The 21,057-nt window shown below is 36.1% G+C and overlaps 1 protein-coding gene across 4 annotated transcripts in view; it reads left to right on the top strand.

The window, feature by feature from the left end:
• GAD1 (glutamate decarboxylase 1) overlaps positions 1–21,057 on the top strand; it is a 54,179-nt gene that overhangs the window by 22,210 nt on the left and 10,912 nt on the right. For 2 of the 4 annotated variants that reach the window (XM_080600981.1, XM_080600982.1), the window contains exons 14-17: positions 329–478; positions 1,343–1,450; positions 2,117–2,206; positions 3,947–13,581. In XM_080600981.1, the coding sequence (XP_080457107.1) occupies positions 329–478; positions 1,343–1,450; positions 2,117–2,206; positions 3,947–4,120 (522 nt within the window). In that variant the 3' untranslated portion in view covers positions 4,121–13,581. The remainder of the gene's footprint in view (positions 1–328; positions 479–1,342; positions 1,451–2,116; positions 2,207–3,946; positions 13,582–21,057) is intronic. The other 2 variants (XM_080600980.1, XM_080600979.1) reach the window with 2 other exon arrangements.

Genomic DNA, 21,057 nt, shown 5'->3' with positions numbered 1-21,057 from the left:
AGTCTTAAAAACACAGCTTTACAATGTGAAGTGGACCAAATTAGTATTGGAAATTAAGAATCCAAATGCATGTGAGGACGTTTTTTCAGTTGTGGATGTCTGGGTGTGTAAAACCATATGACTCCTCAGGAACTGCTAAGGGAACCACCCTAGGTTATAAAATTGCATCTGTGGCTCAGGTTTACAAAAGAAGGTCAGTATTTCATTATTTGGTCCTTTAAAGAACAATTCTTCTGTACATATTCGATATACAGTCTGTGTATTATTAATGCATACAGATTCAAACTTACGCCATATGTTTCATATATGTACATGCTTTTCATTACAGGGTATACTTCAAGGCTGCAATCAGATGTGTGCAGGATATCTCTTCCAGCAAGACAAACAGTATGATGTATCCTATGACACAGGAGATAAGGCAATACAGTGTGGTCGACATGTGGACATTTTCAAATTCTGGTTGATGTGGAAGGCAAAGGTAAATAATAAAATCAGAGTTCAAATATCAGAAATTATTTATTTAATTTATAAGATTCATGTAATGGAAGGCTTTTTTAACACTTCCATAATCACAATTTCTAAACACACAGGTATCTGAGAATTGAGTAAAAAAAGAACCATTCAACTTGTAGGACAACATTAGCCATCAATAAATTTGGCTGGAAATAATAAGAAAGTTTTAAGTCACTTGATCAGTGTAGTTCAGAAATAGTCCTGTAGCATAATAATGATAATTTTGATTTTCTTTTACTTCTTCATTCATATAAAGAAGTATAAGAAAAAAAGTGTTGTTTTTTTTCCTATTTTATTTATTATCAATGCTCATCTACTTTTTCTGGGATTATGATATTTCAAAAAATCAGATACTACAGAAGACCAGTAGGTAGACAATGACTTTAAGCAAACAGGCTTTTGTCTTCTGACTTTTTAAAATGCAAAGTTCTAGCAAACAGTTTAGATGAATAAATTACTTCCCAGATCTTACCCTTTCAGTTGAGTTTATGTTCCATGTTCATGGTCTTTCAACAAGAACTGGGATGCCAAGACACAGTATTTTTATATTTGAAAACTGAAAAAAATACTCTATTTAAAATATCAGAAGTCTTTGTTTTTATCATCATAAATTTTCGTAAAAACAAAACAAAAGGAAATAGTGATTACAATTAGGACATATTTAGCCGCTTCTGTAGTGATTGATTAACTTTACTTTTAAATTACAAGAGATAATTCTGCTAAATGATTCATCTGAAGCCATTTAAGATTGAAGCCTGTCTGCAAAGTTGATTACATCAGGGGATGAAATATTACTATATGATTAATACTTACTTTGTTTTTAAAACAGGGTACGGTAGGATTTGAAAATCAGATCAACAAATGCCTGGAACTGGCAGAATATCTCTATACTAAAATCAAAAATAGAGAAGAATTTGAAATGGTTTTTGAAGGAGAGGTAAGTTTTCTTTCATTTAGCCTATGTGTAGGAGCCAAATGTCCATATGGAATTCTGAAAACAGTCTTCACACCTCTCATAGTTCAACCCAGTTACGCAGAACTGCGCTTATCTTCCAAAGAATTACATGACTATTGACATCTTGGAAGATTTTTTGGCCAATTACATGTGGGTTTATATCATAGATGTCAGCTTTATCTCCTCTCTCTCTCCTCTCCAGAGGTCTTTTGAGTTTAGGGCATGAAGGCTACCTTAAACCAATCTGTTCGTTCTGAGATTCCAGGTGCTGCCATGTATATAACTGCAAATCTGGTTTTGCTGTGTTCTGTGTAAACTCCTGGTATTGTATAAACTCCTGGTTCATAGAATAGCATATCCATTATCTCTTCATTTACTACGAAAAGGAAAATGGGGTTGACCTTGTAGGGAATTTGAAAAGCAGTTCCCCTTAAAACTGCATGAAGGTAGAAGACATAGACACTTAGCACTGTAAAATGTTGCAAATGGGATGATGTATAGGGAATCTAAGATAGTAGATGCAAAAAGCAGTACTGTATTTATTTTTTGGCATCCAAGTCTATGCTATAATATGCTAGCCCATAGAGTGTCTGATTGATCTGTATTATTTTGTTTATTGATGTATGTGTTTGGTCATTCTTTTTGCAGCCAGAGCATACAAACGTATGTTTTTGGTATATTCCACCAAGTCTCAGGGGCATGCCAGACTGCGATGAGAGACGAGAAAAGTTACACCGGGTGAGACTTACGTTTAATGCAAAAATATACTCTGCTATTTCAACCCAAAGTATTCTGTTAATTCAAAATAATACATTCATGTCTTGACACGTGTTCCAGATTCTGGGACATCAGTTTTCTAATTGCTTGTTACGACCTTGATATTTATTCACCTTTGTCTCCTATTGGGGCTGAAGTCACATTTTCCCTATAGAACAACTCAGTTATTCATTGTTTTCTGTTACTTCTGTGGTCCATAAAGCATATAACAGTTTTTAAAAAGTAGCTAGGCACAAAAAAGGTCCCCATCCAGTTTGAACCTGTTTGAACACCGTATCAGCAAGAGAAATGAAAGGGTAGTTATTTGAAACGGACAGGTAAAGGACATGGAAACCTGTAAGTCTTTTCTCAAGTTTTTATTTTGTTTTTAAATGTGCTTGATTAGTAATGGGTGATTTTGTAATATTTAACTAATTACTGCATTTCAGTGAAAATGAATACCTTCTGAAAGACTATGGGATTTTTTTTTTTAAGAAATGACAGAGGGAAATGAAGGCATGGAAGAGGCACCACCAGAAGAATTTCTCTGTTACTTAGGACTTGAGGGAAGTGAAAGACATTGATTTTGTAATAGCATTTTCATCAGATAGAAGTGGAATGAAATAAATTAAGCAGACAAAAGAATGATTTTATAGTTGTAAAAATGAATTGCATTTTTTTTATGTGTGGAAAGGAAGAAGAATGGGCCAAATTGGGAGGTTTTGTAGATACTGTTTTGTCTGCAACACGCTGGGAAAGAGGACGGGAGAGAACAAAAATTCCTGGATCAACCCAGTGATATGTTAGATAAAGAAATTGCCAAAAGTGAGAGAAAAACGGAAGATAGATAAGATTGGGAATAAGGATGAAATGTTTGACTTGACCATGTTAAATGTTAAAGAACGTTATAAAGCATCCTACAAAATAGTTGAGAACCAGAAATCTGACCTTGGCTGGCAGACAGTAGGGCAGGAGACAGAACTGAACAGCAAAACTGCCCTACTCAATCCCAAATATTAAGACTGTTGGAACAGTATTCCTTATAAATTAAAGCGAGGAAGTCAGACTGAGGTAAATGTGCAGTACTGCAAGAATACTGGAAGGTTTCCATGGCTTATGCTAGCAGAAAATATTCTTTATGACAGAGATCTTGTTGAAAAATTTCCACCATCCCCCTTATTGCCCTGCTAGCAAATTGGCCCTGAGAACAAATATATTTTCATGGGAAGTATCCAGGACCCTCAAAAAGCTGGTTCCGGAGTATTTTGGGGGGGGTGGAAGGGGGTTGCGGAATAAAATTCCTTGTGACAAAATCATCCATACCTCTTTTTTTCCAAACACTGTAGCAGAACTGTGCACTTCCGGTACCTGTCATTCAAATATTCATTGTTCAGGCTATAAGAATAGAAATTAATTAATCAGCATATAGAAATGATATGTACGTTAGATATATAAAAATATTACAGACTGAATACACTAGGATGCTAGTGTCTATCTCGTAATCAAAAAAGATTTCTTAAAAGGTGGACATTATTGTTGTCGGTTTTCCTTTAAGTATCCAATCCTAAACACACATGTAGTTTCTCAAGCTTTTGCTCTTGTATTGCTTTTTTGATCTGCCCACTTAGTTCTTTTTTGTTTTTCCCAAATTAAGAAAGGTTGTGGTATACAAAGAAAAGATATAAAAAATTTTCAATCTCTCTCTCATTTTAATTTCTAAAGGTGGCACCGAAAATCAAAGCACTGATGATGGAGTCGGGTACTACCATGGTTGGATATCAGCCACAGGGTGATAAAGTCAACTTCTTCCGAATGGTCATCTCAAACCCAGCAGCAACGAAGTCTGACATAGACTTCCTCATTGAGGAAATAGAGAGACTGGGGCAGGAGCTGTAGTGCAATGGTCGAGTTATTTATTTCTCTAATTCACTGTTTTCCAGTACTGGCTATTTTTTTAACCCAGTTCTGCAGAACATGTTTTAAGGAAAATTCCGTTTCTGTAAGCTCCAATCTCCTAAGACATCGTTAAACAGCAGCAACAAGGTATAGGCTACTAAAACATACGTGTATTGGTAGATCATTTTACTGAGGGAAAATGTATTATCTTGAAGTTGAAGTACTGTTGACTCTCACATTGGTCTTGTTTATTGTAGTCAGCAGGAAATTAGTAAGTACTAAAATAGAAAATTAAGAACTCTGCACAGTACATATGTACAGTATAAATATATATATAATTATATATATACATATATATACATATATATATATATATAAAGTGGTTATAAACTTAGACCTAAGCCACAGCATGTTTTCCACTTTAAGAGAATTAAGTTTTCCTTCAACAACTAATGACGTGGATAATGTGCTACAGATTTTTTGCCAGGTAAAAATAGACATATAGAAACATTTCTAAAATGTAGATTCTTAGGAGCTAAAGAAAACATATAACAGTATTAAATCTTATTGTTGGTGCTTCTCTTACATACAAAACAGCAATCTCTAACAGCACCTTTGAGTAAAATAGTTGTATTTCCCCTTTAGTGTCACATCAGGGGATAATAGTAGCAGAGTCATTGTAACAGGTATATTATTGCTGTATTTTTAGAGGTTAATTTGTGTAGATTGTGTATATTATTGTTAATTGACTTTGTGTAAAAGGATTTAAATGTAATAGTTTTACAGCAAGATAACTGTTGAATTGTAGGTATATGAAATATTTGCTTATTTATATGCAGAGATTTACCATGCTGAAGAGTTGTCTTGTATTTTCTTCCATTTGTAATGTATCCTATTTATATATTATTGAAGTTCTAAATAATGTTTATGGTATTTTAGTGTATTCGTGAGCCAAAGAAAAAATACAAAAATATTAGTTGACACTTTCATTTAAATCCTAGTGCCCTTAAAATAATAATTTACAGATAATTTTACTGATTAGAAAGAATTCTAACATTGTATATAGGTTGTCAAATAATGAAATCCCCTTAATCTATTAGAATTTTCATTTTTATTTATTGTAATGTCAGAATGTCTGTTCAGTGTTCTGAATGCTTTTCTAGTGAATATGGGTTGCTAACCAAGGCCCCTGGTCTTGAGCTGTATTTCAGGACTGATCTGTATGACCATTCTAACTAAATTCTTTGGGAAGATTCCTGAAGGTCTATAGCATATATATGAGAGTCTTAACCATCACCGTTCTTTTAGTGAAATTAAATTCACTATGTGGTTGGAGCACATAAAATAAATAGAAACAAAATTCATCTTAGAATTTTTAAATACAGCTGGCTTGTTGCAACAATTTAAAAGTATAGACACCAGAGTCGCCTGCAGCTTGTTCAGTTTTAATCATTAGATAATCAATACTGCAAAGTGGAAAACTCCATACTGGAAGCAGAATAGTGGAACAAAATGAAAATTCAATAGTTCTCTGTCTACAGAATTACTGTCATGGTGATAAATGGAATATGCTGATTTCAAACCTCTTCATACATGACTCTATGTCTATTACCCATGCAAGTCAATAATTAGTTGTGTTTTCTTTTTCTTTTTTTTCTTCTCCAAATCAGTAATAAAATCTAATTACTTTAGAAATATTCAGTGAAATGCAGTCACACTATGCCATATTCACAGTTTCTGTGACCCTCTTCAGTTCTGTGGAAGGACAGACAGCTACAGACAGCAGATACTTCCATCCTGCAGGGTCCCACAGGTTGTCTTCTGAGGATGCTGTCTCATATCTTCGGCTGGGTCAGAACAGGTAGAAAGAAGAATCTGTGAAATAGTAAATGTCACGTCATATAGCACAGCCTTTCCAACTTTTTGTAGGACTATTGTTCATCCCTTTTCCATAACATTCTGCAAAACCTTTTCTTGATATCATCCAAGTTAAATCTAAAATGATTATAAATTTGTCACTGTCTTCTAAGTTTATGGTTATGACCTTCAAAAGATTATATACATCATTATGTTTAAGCCTTGAAACCCCTACTAATCCCAGCAGTACAGTATTTCTTTAGTAGGTTCTTTTCATCAAGATAGTGCAGTTGGTATCTTGCTTTTTTAATCTTAAACCATAACCTTCCTTAATTATAAGCCTGATATCTTACCATGCCTTCACTAGTTAACATTTTTTGATGTAAACTGCTATGCTGTAAGACTTGAGGCCTGCCCCACAGAAGCAGTGTGAATATTGACTTCAGTACCAAGTTCCACAATAAGCTATATAAGCTATTCATCAAAACCTGAGGGCCTCTCACTTAAGCTGTTTTTTAGGATTATAGAATGAAGTTTGTTTTGAAGGGAGAGCATTGTCACATTTCAGTTCAAAGGCTTCTGCCTGAGATCTGGTCTCTGTCACAATTTTACTTTATTCAAAGTCCAGCTACAGAAGGATGAGTCCTTAGTTCTTCTGGTTTATGAGAAACAGTATGAACTAGGATAATCAATGCAAATGTATTTAACTACTGACCTTACTTCACTAGGATATTTTGTGTCTTCCACACCAGCAGCACCATAGTCATTGTGATTTCTTCTACCAGTTCCTAGGTGAGAATTTCTAACTTCCTGCACCTCCTTTGTCAGGTTATTTCATCAACAGTATTACAAAACTGGAAGATCACAATTTACCCTTAATCCTCTAACCTTAACATTTTAACCTCATGGATCTTGTATCCAGATCATCATCTTGATATGGTAGTAACAATCTATGGTATTTGAAATTTTATATCCCCTAAAAGCATATAAACTACGTAAAAAGAATTATCTGATATAACTGACTGCAAAACTGCAGGAAATACTGTAATATGGTTTACTGGCATTCATATGGCAAGGCTTGGACAGTCTGTTGATCTAGTCAGAAATAGATCTAGATCTCCTCAGCATGTGTATCGTGTTTTGCTCACTAGAATTTCAGCTTCCTTATTTAGTGGAGTATCTTGCTTTTTGGAGGTAAGAAGCATCAGAGGTTTTAGCTGTTGCCATTGATGGTTTTTATACAGAGAGAAATAATAGAGCTCCTCCTGCTTGCCTGAGAAATGAGAAAGTTATCACAGAGGTACTTTCTCTAAAGATTGGAGGTTTAAATCCATCTTCCTACACTCTGAATTTTATCTTGCCTTTCTGCAGTGTTGTCTTGACACAGGTGATACCTACAGGTTGTTTTGTTTTTAGTTTAGTTTTGTGGTTGGTTTTTTTTGTTTGTTTGTTTATTTGTTTGTTTTTGGTGTGTGTGAAGCTTTTAATTCTAATATCAGCTCCAGAGTGCTTGTACCGGCTTCCATATGCACAGGGCTCATATTAGTTTCTGACCTGGTTAGCTGGTTTTAACAGAGCAATTATGGTCATCAGTAAGAAAACTCATCTGTGTTTTCTTATCAGGTAATTTTCATCTTGGTAATATGTTACAGCTTCTCAAACAAAAGCTTTCCTGGAATATTCCTGTTTTTTAATCCATACGCTATTAACCATGAGAGATCAGGAAGTATGGATATACAGAAGTGTTGACTAATTCAAAGCATTACAATTCCAGGTGAGTAACTTTGCTTTTCTGAGGTTTAAAATATAGCAATTTTGTGTTTAAAATCACACTGACAATCACTGTAATTTGGCCGGGTGAGTTCAGATCAAATAAATAATAGGCAAGGTTTTAGCTGAACATGTAGCTGCAGAGCTTATTAACTGAAGCAATTTTTATAGAAAAGACTGATCATTAGATGAAAATCAACAGCAGCTGTTGATTTTGAATGAGAAGAATTCTGGTTGTATTACTAAAGGTACTTTTCTGGAGAAGATAGATTATACCATTCATTGCAGACAGAAAGAATCAGGGGCCTTGAGAGTAGCCCAGGATTTTAAAATAATTGAACGATGATTCATAATCTGTTTTTTGAATGGTGACAAATATGAAGAGATTTTTTAAACAGAATCTCTGTTTTGTGGTTAAAGAAATGTCGAAGTTATAAAGAAGATATGCAATGCAGTTTTAATTTTTCAATAAAAGTTGATCTTAAAACTGTCTTATTTGTCTCATATAATTTTTGTGAGCTCTTTTGTTTCCTTAAGAATATGAGACAAAAGCCATACAATATCCTTCACATCAAAAAAAAAAGGCAAATTCTAAGGCCACTGTTTAGTTTTAATTGTGAATTGAATGTCATCTTATACCAACACAGACCGAGGAAGATCTCCAAGCTCTGAACATTGATCTTTGAAGAGGGTGGTTGAGATATTAGTAATGTGTAAAAATGCTTTAAAAAAAAAAATCTGTCTATATGGTGTTTTGTGTGGTTTCTGAAATTCTCATCCAACTTACTCATACAGAGGATCCAGGAAAGTGAAAAAAGAAGTTCGGAATGGGTTAAAAAAATGAGATCAAACTGTTCTGGTAAAAATGATGCTATTTAATCTGTGAATATATTTATAAAATTTATATTCTTGTAATGCAGGTCTTACTTTCAGGAAGACTTGAATACGCAGTTAATTTTGCTTTACCATGCCACTGTTTGATCTCGGTGTTTATTTACTAAGCATATTTAAATCTGCACACAGTCAGAACTATGATGTTTTTATGCACTTTTCTGTACAAGGACTTTTCTGTACAAAATAACAACAACAACAAAAAAGAATGGGACTAGGATTAAAAGTGTTTTGAAAGGTATTATGTTTCAGCAGTTAAGTGCTTGTCTGACAAGAAAGATACAGGGATGCCCCCACAAGAGGAGACCCCACAGCGCCCCATGGCGACAACCCTGTGATATCAGTGCTATGGGATACTGAGTGACTGATTGCAAGTGTTGAAATTTTGCATAGCAAAAAATCTGTGATTATTCTTATCACAGTTAGTCAGGCAGTGCAATTAGAACTGTCTTTCTTTGGATGAGGGTTCAGCCACTTTTGTAGTAAGCATTACAATGTGCAGTCTTTTACAGTAGAAATGTTTCCTTGAAATACAAGGATTGGCAACTTTACATTTGTGAGTCAAGTAAATATGTTGTGTAAGAATAATTTTGGAAAGGTGTACAAGGGAAGCCTAATCTTACTATCACAGAACTCCACAGAAGAACTGTTGCTGATTGCATGAATCAGTCTTACCCATTCCTGGAACTGAAAGACCATTTCAACAGAATGGGACCCTATGTTTGAGGTAGAAAATATACTGAAATTCTTATATTCTCTTAAATAAAAAAACGGGGATGGGGGATATGCATAATGCAATTGACATCAAACAAATCCAGTGTGTTTTATAGAGTCATATGTTTTAAAATACACCAGAAACTGAGTTTGAGCAGAAAGTAGTTGAAAGGTAAAGTCTGTAAGAATGCATAACTTCAGGGAAATATTGTTTTGTTTAATTTTTCCTAGTCAGACTTAAATGAAGCATAGTAATTACAAGCTACAAGTCTTTTCCTGTGTAAATATAGTATGAACTAATGATTTTGTGGCAAAAAGTGAATTACATAATATATGTGTATCAATTTATATATGCATGATACATACATGATATATGTATCATGTATAACATGAAAAAGGTAATTTAAAAAAAATGGTTTCTAGACCATATTTTGGGGTAACCTGCCATTCTACTGTGGGAGTCAAAATATTTTAATTCTTTGTATACTAAATATATTGGAAAATAAGAATAAATTTTGAATTCATAGAAGCATAAAAAGATTTTTTTTCATGATATAGACAAACTGTGATTAATTACTGCCATGTGCATTTGTGCACTATCCATAGAAATGTCATTGATTTTTAATAACATGTAACACAGGTTTGATTTAGATTACTTTAGGGTAAGATGAGCATCATGCAGGTGGGATGAGATTTATTAAGAACTGTTTTTTTCCAAGTTAAAAAATTTTATGCAGCAAAAAAAAAGGGCATGAGAAAGTTGCTGCAAAGAAAGTATGCTGCAAAGAAATTTTTTAAGTCCAGTCTCTAAGCGTAGCATGTAGATAAAATAATGTAATGCACTAAAATAAAATAATGGAAGATGAATTTATCTTTTGTGAGTATTAAGGAGATTTCTGCTTATGCAAAGATTGTTTAATCAATAAAATGTTAGGATACGAATGAGATTTGGTAGTTAGTACAGCTCACTGATGTCAATAGAATCATATCTCCCTAAATTTCTTCTTTAGTGTTTTATAATTTGCAGATTGCGACAGTTATGCTTAGGGTGATAACAGATGAATCTGGAGTACTTCATCACGAACTGGAACTAAGCTAGTGAAGAGGAAATGAGAAGATGAAGTATCAACAGAAAGCAAAGTCTAAAAGGATGGCTGCTCAACATGGAAGGATTGGGGTTTCACTGGACCATTTGGGAGAATTGGACTTCTAAACAAAGCAGAATTAAATTTATGATTAGAATAAAAGATAAGCTGAAATTTTTAAGTAGACCGGTGAAGAAAGATAAACTTTCTGGTTCTCTGTTTTAATAGATTTATCTACCAAGGAAAAGTGGAACGTCATTTAGTAACGTTGATAATAGAAAAATTAGAAGATAAGATATTGCATAACTTGATTTGTTTCTGCTGTTTATTAGGTAATCTGTTCAGCATCTGAATATAATTCTTTTAGGTTGGATAAGTATACTTTATATGTGTATTTGTGAGTGTATTTATATTCCTTGATATAGGACACGTGCATGTACATAGTATGTATCAGGAAAAAAAAAAAAGTATTGCATGATGTTGACCATTTTGTGGAACATCTGCAAAGATTCTTTAAGTATAACATTAAACTAGTATATCATGAAGGAGGTAGTAAATTTTTTTCCCTTACCTTTGAAAATGTGTGTGTGTATGTTTATGTGTATATGAATGATTAAATCTCTGTCATTAATTTCTTAAATTATATGCTTTTTAACAGGATACTGTTCCTAGTTAATCTGAGAATGGTTTGTTTGATCCAGGAATTACTGTGTGAAAAATTTTGGCTTTTTTCTATATAGAAAGCAGTTGTCCCACGGCAATGTGAGCGAAAATATGTAACAGTATTACAGGTGATAGGAAGTGGAGAAAAACTAAGTTGAATGTTTCAAGAAAGCCTAGAAATGGACAGTAAAAGCAAAATCAACAAATGTAAGTGCAATTACTTTAACTTAGACCTACAGGCCTTTTATCTGTGACCACAACATAAACTGATTTCAAATCCTATCCACTGAAAGTGTGATAAAAGCAATTGTTTGGATAATCCTGGCATATAAAGGAAACATACTGTCCTTTAAAATAAGGAAAGCTTGAATATTATCTTTGAGCTGGACAAGTACAAGGTATATTAAAAGCAACATGAGATAGGCAGAAGACAATTCTCACTCAGGGTCATGTTGGTCAGTTCTTATTAAGTATTCTAAAGATTGCACATATAAATTATGATCGCTGTTCAATATATTGCTTTATTAATTAGTACTTTTCCTGGTCCCCAGCAAAAAAGGCCATTAATCTCAGTTAAGCTTCTTGCTTTACATTTGGGAAATCTGCCTGCAGGGTAAGACTGACATTTGTGGGAATAGGGCCAGACTGACCACTAGATTGTATAAAATGAACTCTTTCTTTCCATTACTTTGACTTTTTCATGATTCCCTGTTGCAATGTCTGGCCATGAGCATTCTTTAAAGAAAAGGACCTAAGTGACTGTGTCTGTTTCAGCTAATGCACTTTTCTGCTACACACATAGTGCTGCCAGTTCACTAGAAAAGAGTCAGGTTTAGTTTCCCTGTTCTAAATGCCCTGTATCAGTGAATTGACTTTTTTGTTGCTGTTATTACTTAGACGTCGTGAAACATTCTGTAGGTTAATTACCAACTCTGCTGTGTTACAGTATAATGCAATGCATATTCTCTTGTCTTCCAAAGGACATCAGGTCTTCTTTTTTTGCAAGATATAACGAGAAGTCAGATTGCTAATTTGTGACCTGGCTCCCTAGCAGTGAGAATTGTAATTGCCATCAGACAGCTCCCTCTGCTTTCCTAAGTGAGTACACACAGACTCTGATTGCAGCATTAGAGCTAGTGTTGCAGTTGAAAGAAAACACAACATTTCTTCCTTTTGAATGTATCAACATCACTTATAAGAGAGCAATCAGGCCAGTTATTTCTACAAGTCTCCTTCCCCAAAAATCTAATTTTTATTTATTTATTCCCAGAAATTCTGTGTCTGTAATGTAAATAATTACACTTTGCTATTGTTGAAAAACTTCGGAACATACACTGATTTCCTATATATAATAGTTCTATAATTGTACAAATACTGGTATACTGGAAGAAGTCCAGGGTGTCTGAGGAATTTGGTGGCTTCCTTTCACCCTGTAGTTCCATCCAGAGCTATTTCCAGTAAGCTGACAAAGTCATCAAAAGAAGAAACTGAGATCACTGGGTTGTGCCATAGAGACCTGGGTAGTTAAGAAAATGTAGATGACTCGAACTTACAACAGGAATGCCTCTTGCCGTCTCATCTTTTAACAAAAACAATTAATTAAAAAAGCTTCAGTGAACAAATAGCTTCTGCCTGGGACCTTCTCCTCACATTAGGGTTTATAAAGTACGCTACTAATTCATCTATTTAAGCGAGCATAATTCATGTACAAGTATACATCTGTAGGCTTGCAACATCAGGTAAAGGTAAATATCCATCCACTTTTCACAGCATTGCACGTTGCAGATCCTTCCACTGAATGGAAGAAGAGATCCTTACAAGTGCATGTATTTGTGTGCACGCACGTGTATGCACACCTGTGAGTGAGTGCAAGAAAGGTTTCTCTGTCAGGCTACCAAACCAGACTCGTATCTATGTTTGAATGGAAGAGTAGATGGGGTGGTTCTCCTGTTGTGAGAAAGCAAAACCAGCTCAGACACCCTGACCTTGGTGGGTGTCTCAGGTACAAATAAAAGGGGAAAGAGAGATAACGTGATCTGTGGTGATATACCAAAGAGTCATATAGTCCCAAGCTGAGGACAACAGTCACACAGGGCTTTATTTTGCTATATTTTTCAACATAGTAAAATTGCCCAGTAGACAAACGCAAGCATACAGCGCGTTTGAGACTGAATAATTTGCAAAGTAGTAAAGCATTAGAAGAAGCCAATAAATTACTTGATAACAGAATCTACACTCTAAGTGATGCTCACTACTTATAGTTTGAAATAAATACCGGTTTAAAGTATGTAGTTTTGTTAGAGTACATTGAGTGTACGTGAATAATTACCTGTCACTAATTATTTATGTACGTAATTTTATATGCACAGGATTTTTCTAGCAGTAATATTTTCCATTACATCCATAGGTACTAGAAACACTTTTTAAATTTTTACCATCCACATCGCTCAGCAAAGGGGAACAGAGGAATTGTTTAGAAAGGTAAAGCTTTCTTTTACCCATGTTAATTTATGTTCAACTATTTTAAATCATGTTCATCTGCTGATAGTGTGTATGCCTATCAAATTATGTGTTTGTTTCCTAGCCTAAATAATGCAAGTTTTGTAACTGAAATCATTTGAAATGGCAAAAGGCAATGCAAAACAGTGGAAAACACATGAATAACTGTTGTAATGACTTACAGAAGCAAGTGATGTGAGCTAACAGATTACTAGCTTCTCTCTTCTTGCTTTGTATCCAATGTGCTCTCTGAAATGCAGATTCAACAATCTGGGCAGCTGTTGGTCAGTTAAAATAAACAGTACCAAGGATTCAGAAAAATTGGGGCCCATTTCCTATCACTCTATAACCAAGCTTTTATGCCTGTTTGTGAATGGGATGCGAGATGTGGTAGGTTCTCTTCCACCAAAACCAACTCACACTTCCACTCTCTGTCTCTCACACACACGTTTATAATTCAATTACTGTTTGAAAAGACTTTATAGCAAGATATGTTGAACCTTCTCATGGAGGACTGTGTGTATATATACATGTATGTCTCTATATCTGACTTTTAGCTAATAACTGGATTAGATATTCAATAAAAAGTAAACTACAAAATAGATCTAAAATACGCATATATAAAATATATAAACTGTTAGAAAGTACTTAGCAGTCATTTGATTTTGCTTTCTTTAGTAATATGCTACAAATTACTTTTTAACTACCTTATAAACTGAAGGTATTTATCATGCAATTCATATTTATCCGTGCTTTACAAGCCACAATGTAATTGTAACTAGTACTATGAGGTCTGTTTAATTTGTAGGTCTCTGGACTCAGTAATGTCTTAGAAGATACAGCAGTTGAATTGCTTTTAGCTGGTTCAGTAATCGTTGCAGTTGTTTTGCATTTGACTGTAATTGCTGGGATTTAGTGGGGTTGCTTTATAAAACAAACAGGAAACCATCAACAAATGACAATGTTAACAGTTTATGCAGTTAGGTTGTAATCTGTTGATGGCTGTCTAACAGATTAAGACCTGACAGCATAAGTAAGAAGATAATATAGAATTTAAACAAAAAAACCAGTAAATTCACCCTCGTGTAATTCTGTTGTATTTTAGTGAAATTAAATGAAGAAAAACTAGGGCCAAATTTAATGGACTAGGACCAGGTGTACTGCTATGGTTCCATGAGGAATGTGGTCACAGTAGGAGAAATAGACTGGTATGAGGGAGAATGAGCTGAGGGTGACCACAGGAGATGCTCTGCATCCTGCATCCCTATAGCTTCAGGTTCATATTTCATGGCTAAACGTCCAAGAGCTTTAACCTGCCAATCTTTGCTGCTGTGATACAGCTGCACAGAATGGTAGGAGAATGGACATTTTAAAGTCTGAGCAAAAGACAGTAGCCAATTTTATTAGAGAGGGTGCAAGGAGTCAAAACAAGATAAACAAGAAATGAACTAGGAATCTCCCACAAATCTTACAATGCATTTTTAACAGACAAAATTTGCTTATACAAAATGGAGATTTGCAATGGAAGTAGTACCTCTGCCTTTGTTATTTTAATATGAAAAAATACTTTTCTGTAAAGTTTGCATACAACCCCCACTAAGCAGATTTTGTGTTTCCCACTGGGCTCTCAGTAGTCATTAAAGAGAAGCAATAACTGGAGGGAAGGGCAGAAGGTGGAAAATAGCACACAGGCGGCTGGGTGAGGACAGAGCTCACATCAAGACCTGAATCTGAGAATTGCTCCCAGGCAGGCTGTGACTGCCAGCCTGTGACTTCTTCAGCTCCTGCTGGATCAGGGCCTTAGCCTGCAATTTCAGACTCTTGCATTACTCCTTGTTCCTTTTCTAAACAGTTCTGTGGCTTCCCTTGAAACCAGTGGGTAAACTGCCATGTCCCCTTTTGTTTCCTGGCCACAGTAATTTCCTCCACACTTCTGTTTGCTAAACTGATGTTGACTGCATTTTTCCCCTTCATGCTGACTTAAGTAGGAAAAATCCCAAATGATTATGTCTTTCATTTTCTTCAAGTTGCTTTGCTGTGTCCTTCTTGGAAGTTTCTCAGCCCAGACCCCTGTTCCAGCAGTGCCTGAGCTTAGGGTAACATCCTAGCTTGTGATGGGATCTAAAAGCCGTGTGGAAAATCCCTTAGGGCACTGGCCCTGAGACCAAATCAAGGCAAGACACTCAAAGAAATACACTAGGTAGGTGATGTCTGTGTTCCTGAAAACAGCTGTAAGGTCTTCCAGAAACATCTTTGAAAGTCCTGGTTAATGCTTTGTTCATCAGTTACAACACGACAAAATGCTACCCCTACAAGTAGGAAGGAAGAAGCCCTCTAATGGTTAAGATGCAATCATTATTGAATTATCCTCACAATGTGTTGTACTTAAAAGCTAGTCACTGCATTCAGAGAAGTACGCTGGTCCCTGCAGGACTCAAACACCTTAGCTCTAATGGTGATCTACCTCGAACAGCAAGAGAAGAGCCAGTGACTGAAGGAACAAAGGGGGTGGCACTAGTCTTCCAGCTGGTACATTACACTAAGTCACCAATTCAGTTGATTACGTTGAAACCTGCAAATCTCATCTCAAAGTAAACAAAACACATTCCATCACATTCTTCTGGGACCCAGCTGGACTCACCAGCTCCCATCTCCCATACTTTGTGTTTGCTGAGAAAAGCATTTGAGCAGGTGGTATTAGCAAGGACCGTTGAATCCTTCTTGTCAGCAGCATGGAAAAGCATTATTTTTCTGTGTCATTTGGCTTTCACTGTGGTGAATTCAGATGACAAACTGCTCATTTGATGCTTAAGCTCAACACGTGTGTGACAGCCTCTGCTGCTGCCTTTAGGACACTGCAGGACGTAGAGTGAGCTCTGTCTGTCTGCAGTGAAATGGAAAACCCACATGAAATAAATGCCTGTGCAGGGATATTGCATCTTATCATGAGTTATACTTTAATTTAGTTTAACATACTTAGATAGCAGTGGAAGTAAGTTCTGACATATTAACTCTTTCTAAAACTCATTGGTTTTGCTAATTCCTTCAGGAAGTCCTGTAGCATTTCCTCTTTGGAAACAGTGCCAAGAGTGCTCAGGTAGCCTAGCCAGTGAAGGAAGAATTCACCTCAACTTCAGCCTTTCGCCACTTTCATTAGTACATGTGAGAGAGCGCAAAGTCAACCTTCTGAGGAAAAAGGCAGGATAGTGCATTGGGATGACACTGCTTTATGGCTAGGCTCATAGGATCTGATTATATCCCAATACTTCTCTTTTTTCCTAACCATTTTTTTTATTGTTATTGTTTCCTCCAGTGGCAATTCTTAAAAAGAAGGATCCTCTGGCTGGCTTTAATAACTTTACCTGAAGCATATGCTATCAAGTAGCATTTTTACTAGGATTTTAAGGTAATGATCTGAGAAATGTTAGCATAGAAGATTGCCACTCCCAGGGCACATATTGTATTATGTTACCAGTTTGTCTGATAGCATTCAAACTTCCAAATCTAATTTCCAAATAAATAAAGTAAGTTCACGAGGTCCCAGCAGAGGCATCCTGCTGTCTCAGTGATGTGATAAATAACAGTGAAAACTTAGTAGATCCTACTCTTGCTTAATGCCTCCCCCTCCCCACCCCCCACCCCCCCAAAAAAAAAAAAAAGACTTTCATGTGGAAGATAAAAGAATCCTTTCCCTTAAGGCCTGAAAGAAAAAAAGTTATCAGCTGCTGTGGCAGAAGAAAATAAATCACAAAAGACTTCTCAGGGCAAGAAAAGATAAAGGAGAAGAAGAAGTTAAGATTTTTATTTTTATTTTTCTGAAGGGAGCTTAACGATAGCTTAAGAAATACATGGTTGTGGAAGCTTTCATAGAACATGTCAGGCATGAAAATAACTCAAAACATAACGAAGACTAAAAAGATCCTTTCCTGAGGCTAAGGCAGATTGCTTTCTCTGAGCTAGCAATGTATTGTTTCAAGCATGGCTGGAAAGAGGCTAATGGTGTTTAGTTTGTAGCTGTCCAAAAGATGGAGGAATGTGGCCTTCTGTGACTAATGAAAGCTCGTAGGAGGGTTGTCAGAGAGCTGGAGCTCCATAAGCAGGGAAGAGGAGTATTGTGAACAGCACGTGTAGCCTATGTAGTCAAATCATCCCAGTGTCACTGTCGTAGTGTGCTATTTGTCCTGCATAACCCAAATTCTCTGTGATAACATTTGTTTTATTCCTTCTTTCTGTAAAGAGGGACCTTCTAGGTCCTACATATTTCTTCTCTCGTACTATTTGCCTGTCCCAGGCACAACAAAGTGGCAGAAGCCCAGCAGTAGCAATCTGTGGGATATGAGAGCATTTATATAAGTTGCTGTTGTGGATGATACCAGTTTCTAAAGGACACTTTTCTGTATTCAGGCAAACAGATGAAAACGTCAGGGTTTCCCAGAGAGGCAACTTTCCCGTAATTGTGCCTCGATACATATGCCATTCGTGTTTCTTATGGCTTTTAGAGCTGCTCTTGTGATCTGAGAGCCAAGTCTGTGAAGACCAAATCTATAAAATGAAATACTGGGGATGAAACCATCACAGGGTTGTCTTTTGTTCCTGATACTGAATAATTATATTTGACACTCCTGGTCAAGTCTGTCAAGCCAAGTGCAATTTCTTTTCTTAATGTTTAGCATGTTTGCAATAACTCTTTAAGGCCTATAGAAAAGGTCTGGACTTTCTGCCAAGAAGGGCCTTGTGTTCAACCTTTGTGGCAGGTACAATAAATGGAGCAACATTCAAGATGGGACAGTAAAAGATTTAATACAAGGTCCATTTTTAATTTGAGACCTCTTTAGCATAAGCCTTTCTCCTGTACTGCTTTCTTCGAGTAGAGTCTTCATCAATAGATGTTCCTAACATCTCTCAGCAGAACCTAGCAATTAGATAATACAGTCAAGATGTACGTTTGTGTTTCTGTTCTGCTGCTGTTTTGTCTCAATGCATAAACCTTGAGCTGGGAAACTCAGAAGTAGGGGTTTTGTTTGTTTGTTTTTGTGCATACCTAAGCTTGTCATTTCTGTTTCATTCTCAACTCTCAATAAGGGTTGTTAGAAGCAAAGTGTGGCAGACTTCTTCATTTAAAATAAAAGAATTTAGAGCCTTTTATAGAACCATAACTGGAATAGTACATACCACTGTAGAAAGTACTGGACAACCAAGACGTACTCTAGAAGGGATTCTAGTGAGCAAAAACACTTCTTTTGTTTGGTTTATTATGTTTAACAAAACAGGATTTAACATGTTCTTGGTAAACAAAAAGGATTGCAGCAGCAAATCTTTGACTATCACCCAAGTCTCTTATTGTAAGCTATTTCTAAAACTCCTAATTTTTGGCTAACCACTTGGGTTGAAAATGACTGACAAATAGCACATGTAAGTATCATGTAATGAAGTGGTTTAAAATTACTTAATTTATCCTCCATTATAATCCCTCCTTACACAACATCTCTAGCTACAGTACCTCTAAAGCCAGCTGCTATCTGCAGCTGAATAGTAGCAGGCCTATTAAGCCTCTTAAATACTTGCATTCTAATTCCTAAATTGGGTGGCCAGAACCTTAGTCTGAGCAATTTGCTTCTATAATTAAGATTCTATCAATGTTTCTATTATAAACCCTCTTTTCAGCCCAATATAATTTAAAGAGACTTCTTTTCTGTTTTAACAGTGAAGCAAACCCATTGTCCATGATTTCATGTACACTGTGTTATTTCCTAGGTAATAATCAAGCGAATCTTTGAGACATTCTGACATTTTCCATTAACTCTGTGCCCTCTCTTTACAATTCACCAATGCATCTTTTATTGTGAGTATACATATTTCAAGATTATTCTTCTCTATTATGCCTGTTCTTAATCATACACTCCTTAAAAATGCTTACTGTTGTCCTTTGGGACAGAAATCGGGATCTGATTTGGTTATATGAAATGGGAAAACAAACCAGAGTAAGGATTACAAGTTTAGAGGAATAACTTCTGGAGGCAGAGGACTGAGGGCATTCATTTCACTGAGCCCATTCCAAGACTGAAGCACACATTTTCAAATATTTGTGGAAGCAGAAGATGTCAATTTGGGGATTTCATCTACTGCCTTCTAGTCTTAAGTGAAACCACTGTGTCCACAGGAAACAAGTAGAGGTTGTCAGACTATAAAAAGCTATTCTGTCAGAAACTGACTACTATAATACATTAATTGTCAAACCCATGCCCCTTCCAAATTTGTCTGAAAACTACTTGTCATTGTCCAACTCAAAGAAAACAACTAGGGCTTCAGTAGCTTTGGGAAAAAAAGCAGAGTTAACCCATATTACAGCCAATCACTTCTACTAGCAAAGTAATTAAAGTTTTAGTTAATTTCCTGTGGTTTATTAATAGCACCTCCACAAATTAGTTCTGCTGAGTTTCTGATTTCTGAAATGAAAGTCTCAATTCTGGACTCAATTCAGTTGAGGAAGAAGGCTGTAGATTACCTTTACAATCCCTCTCCCTCTGATCTGTTGATGGCATCTGCAGTCCTCAGTGCAAATTACAGCAGCCAGAGGAGCTGTTCCTGATAATAACCAGAGCATGACAACACTGACTACATGTCTAATATGTCCTCATGCCAGGAGCTCTGGGGGAAAAGCAGAGAGCAATTCTGCCAGCTATCTGCCACCCTACAGTGTGCTGTCAGATCCTGCTGACACTGTGGCTCTTTCCTGCCACTGACATAAGGAAGCTGCTGCATGTCACAGCATTTGCAAGTTTGAGTTTTCAGCTAAGTTTTTTTAGGTCCAGCTCTTTCTCTGGGGGGGACAAGTCTTTCCTAATTATCTCACACAAGCTGCTTCTCCTCCCTTGTGCAATGATGTAATTCAGCAATAATACGATGAAAATTGTTGGATTTTTTGTAGTGGTAAAAAATGTCAAGAGGTCAAGACTTGGCTTTCTGAGTTCAGAGAGGTCTTCTTGTGCCTTGCTGAGCACAAGGGAGAGCAAGCCCTGCAGCATCGTCCCTGGGAAGACTGCATCTGAGAGCAACCTGTCCAGCTAGCGCCTTCCTTGTTTGCATTTCATTCTCTTTTCAGCTGCATAGCAACTAACGACCATAAAAACAGCTCTAAAAAGCCCCACATTACTCCTGCATTTAATTAACTTTTAGAGCATCAGACCATAGTATTTAATCACAGCCTGCCTAGTTGTAAGGGGTTATTTGGTCTGAGGCTCACTAACACTTGGCTTCCATTCAAAGGGATTCAATGCTACTTCTCTTTACATTTCACACATGGTCTGCTCTTTTCACAGCTGTCTCCAGTAGCAGGTCAAGCACAGGTTCTTCAGCCTCACAACTCTCACATTTGCACAAATGCTGACCATCCCTAGCTTACTTTTTTATTAGCTAACCTCAGTCCCAAAACTCCTACAGCTCCTGAACTAAAGCAGT

Source organism: Anser brachyrhynchus, assembly GCF_964034855.1.
Source record: "Anser brachyrhynchus genome assembly, chromosome: 7".
Lineage (NCBI taxonomy): Eukaryota > Metazoa > Chordata > Aves > Anseriformes > Anatidae > Anser > Anser brachyrhynchus.
Note: the sequence above shows the minus strand (reverse complement) of the source record. Positions and strands in the feature narration are given on the sequence as shown.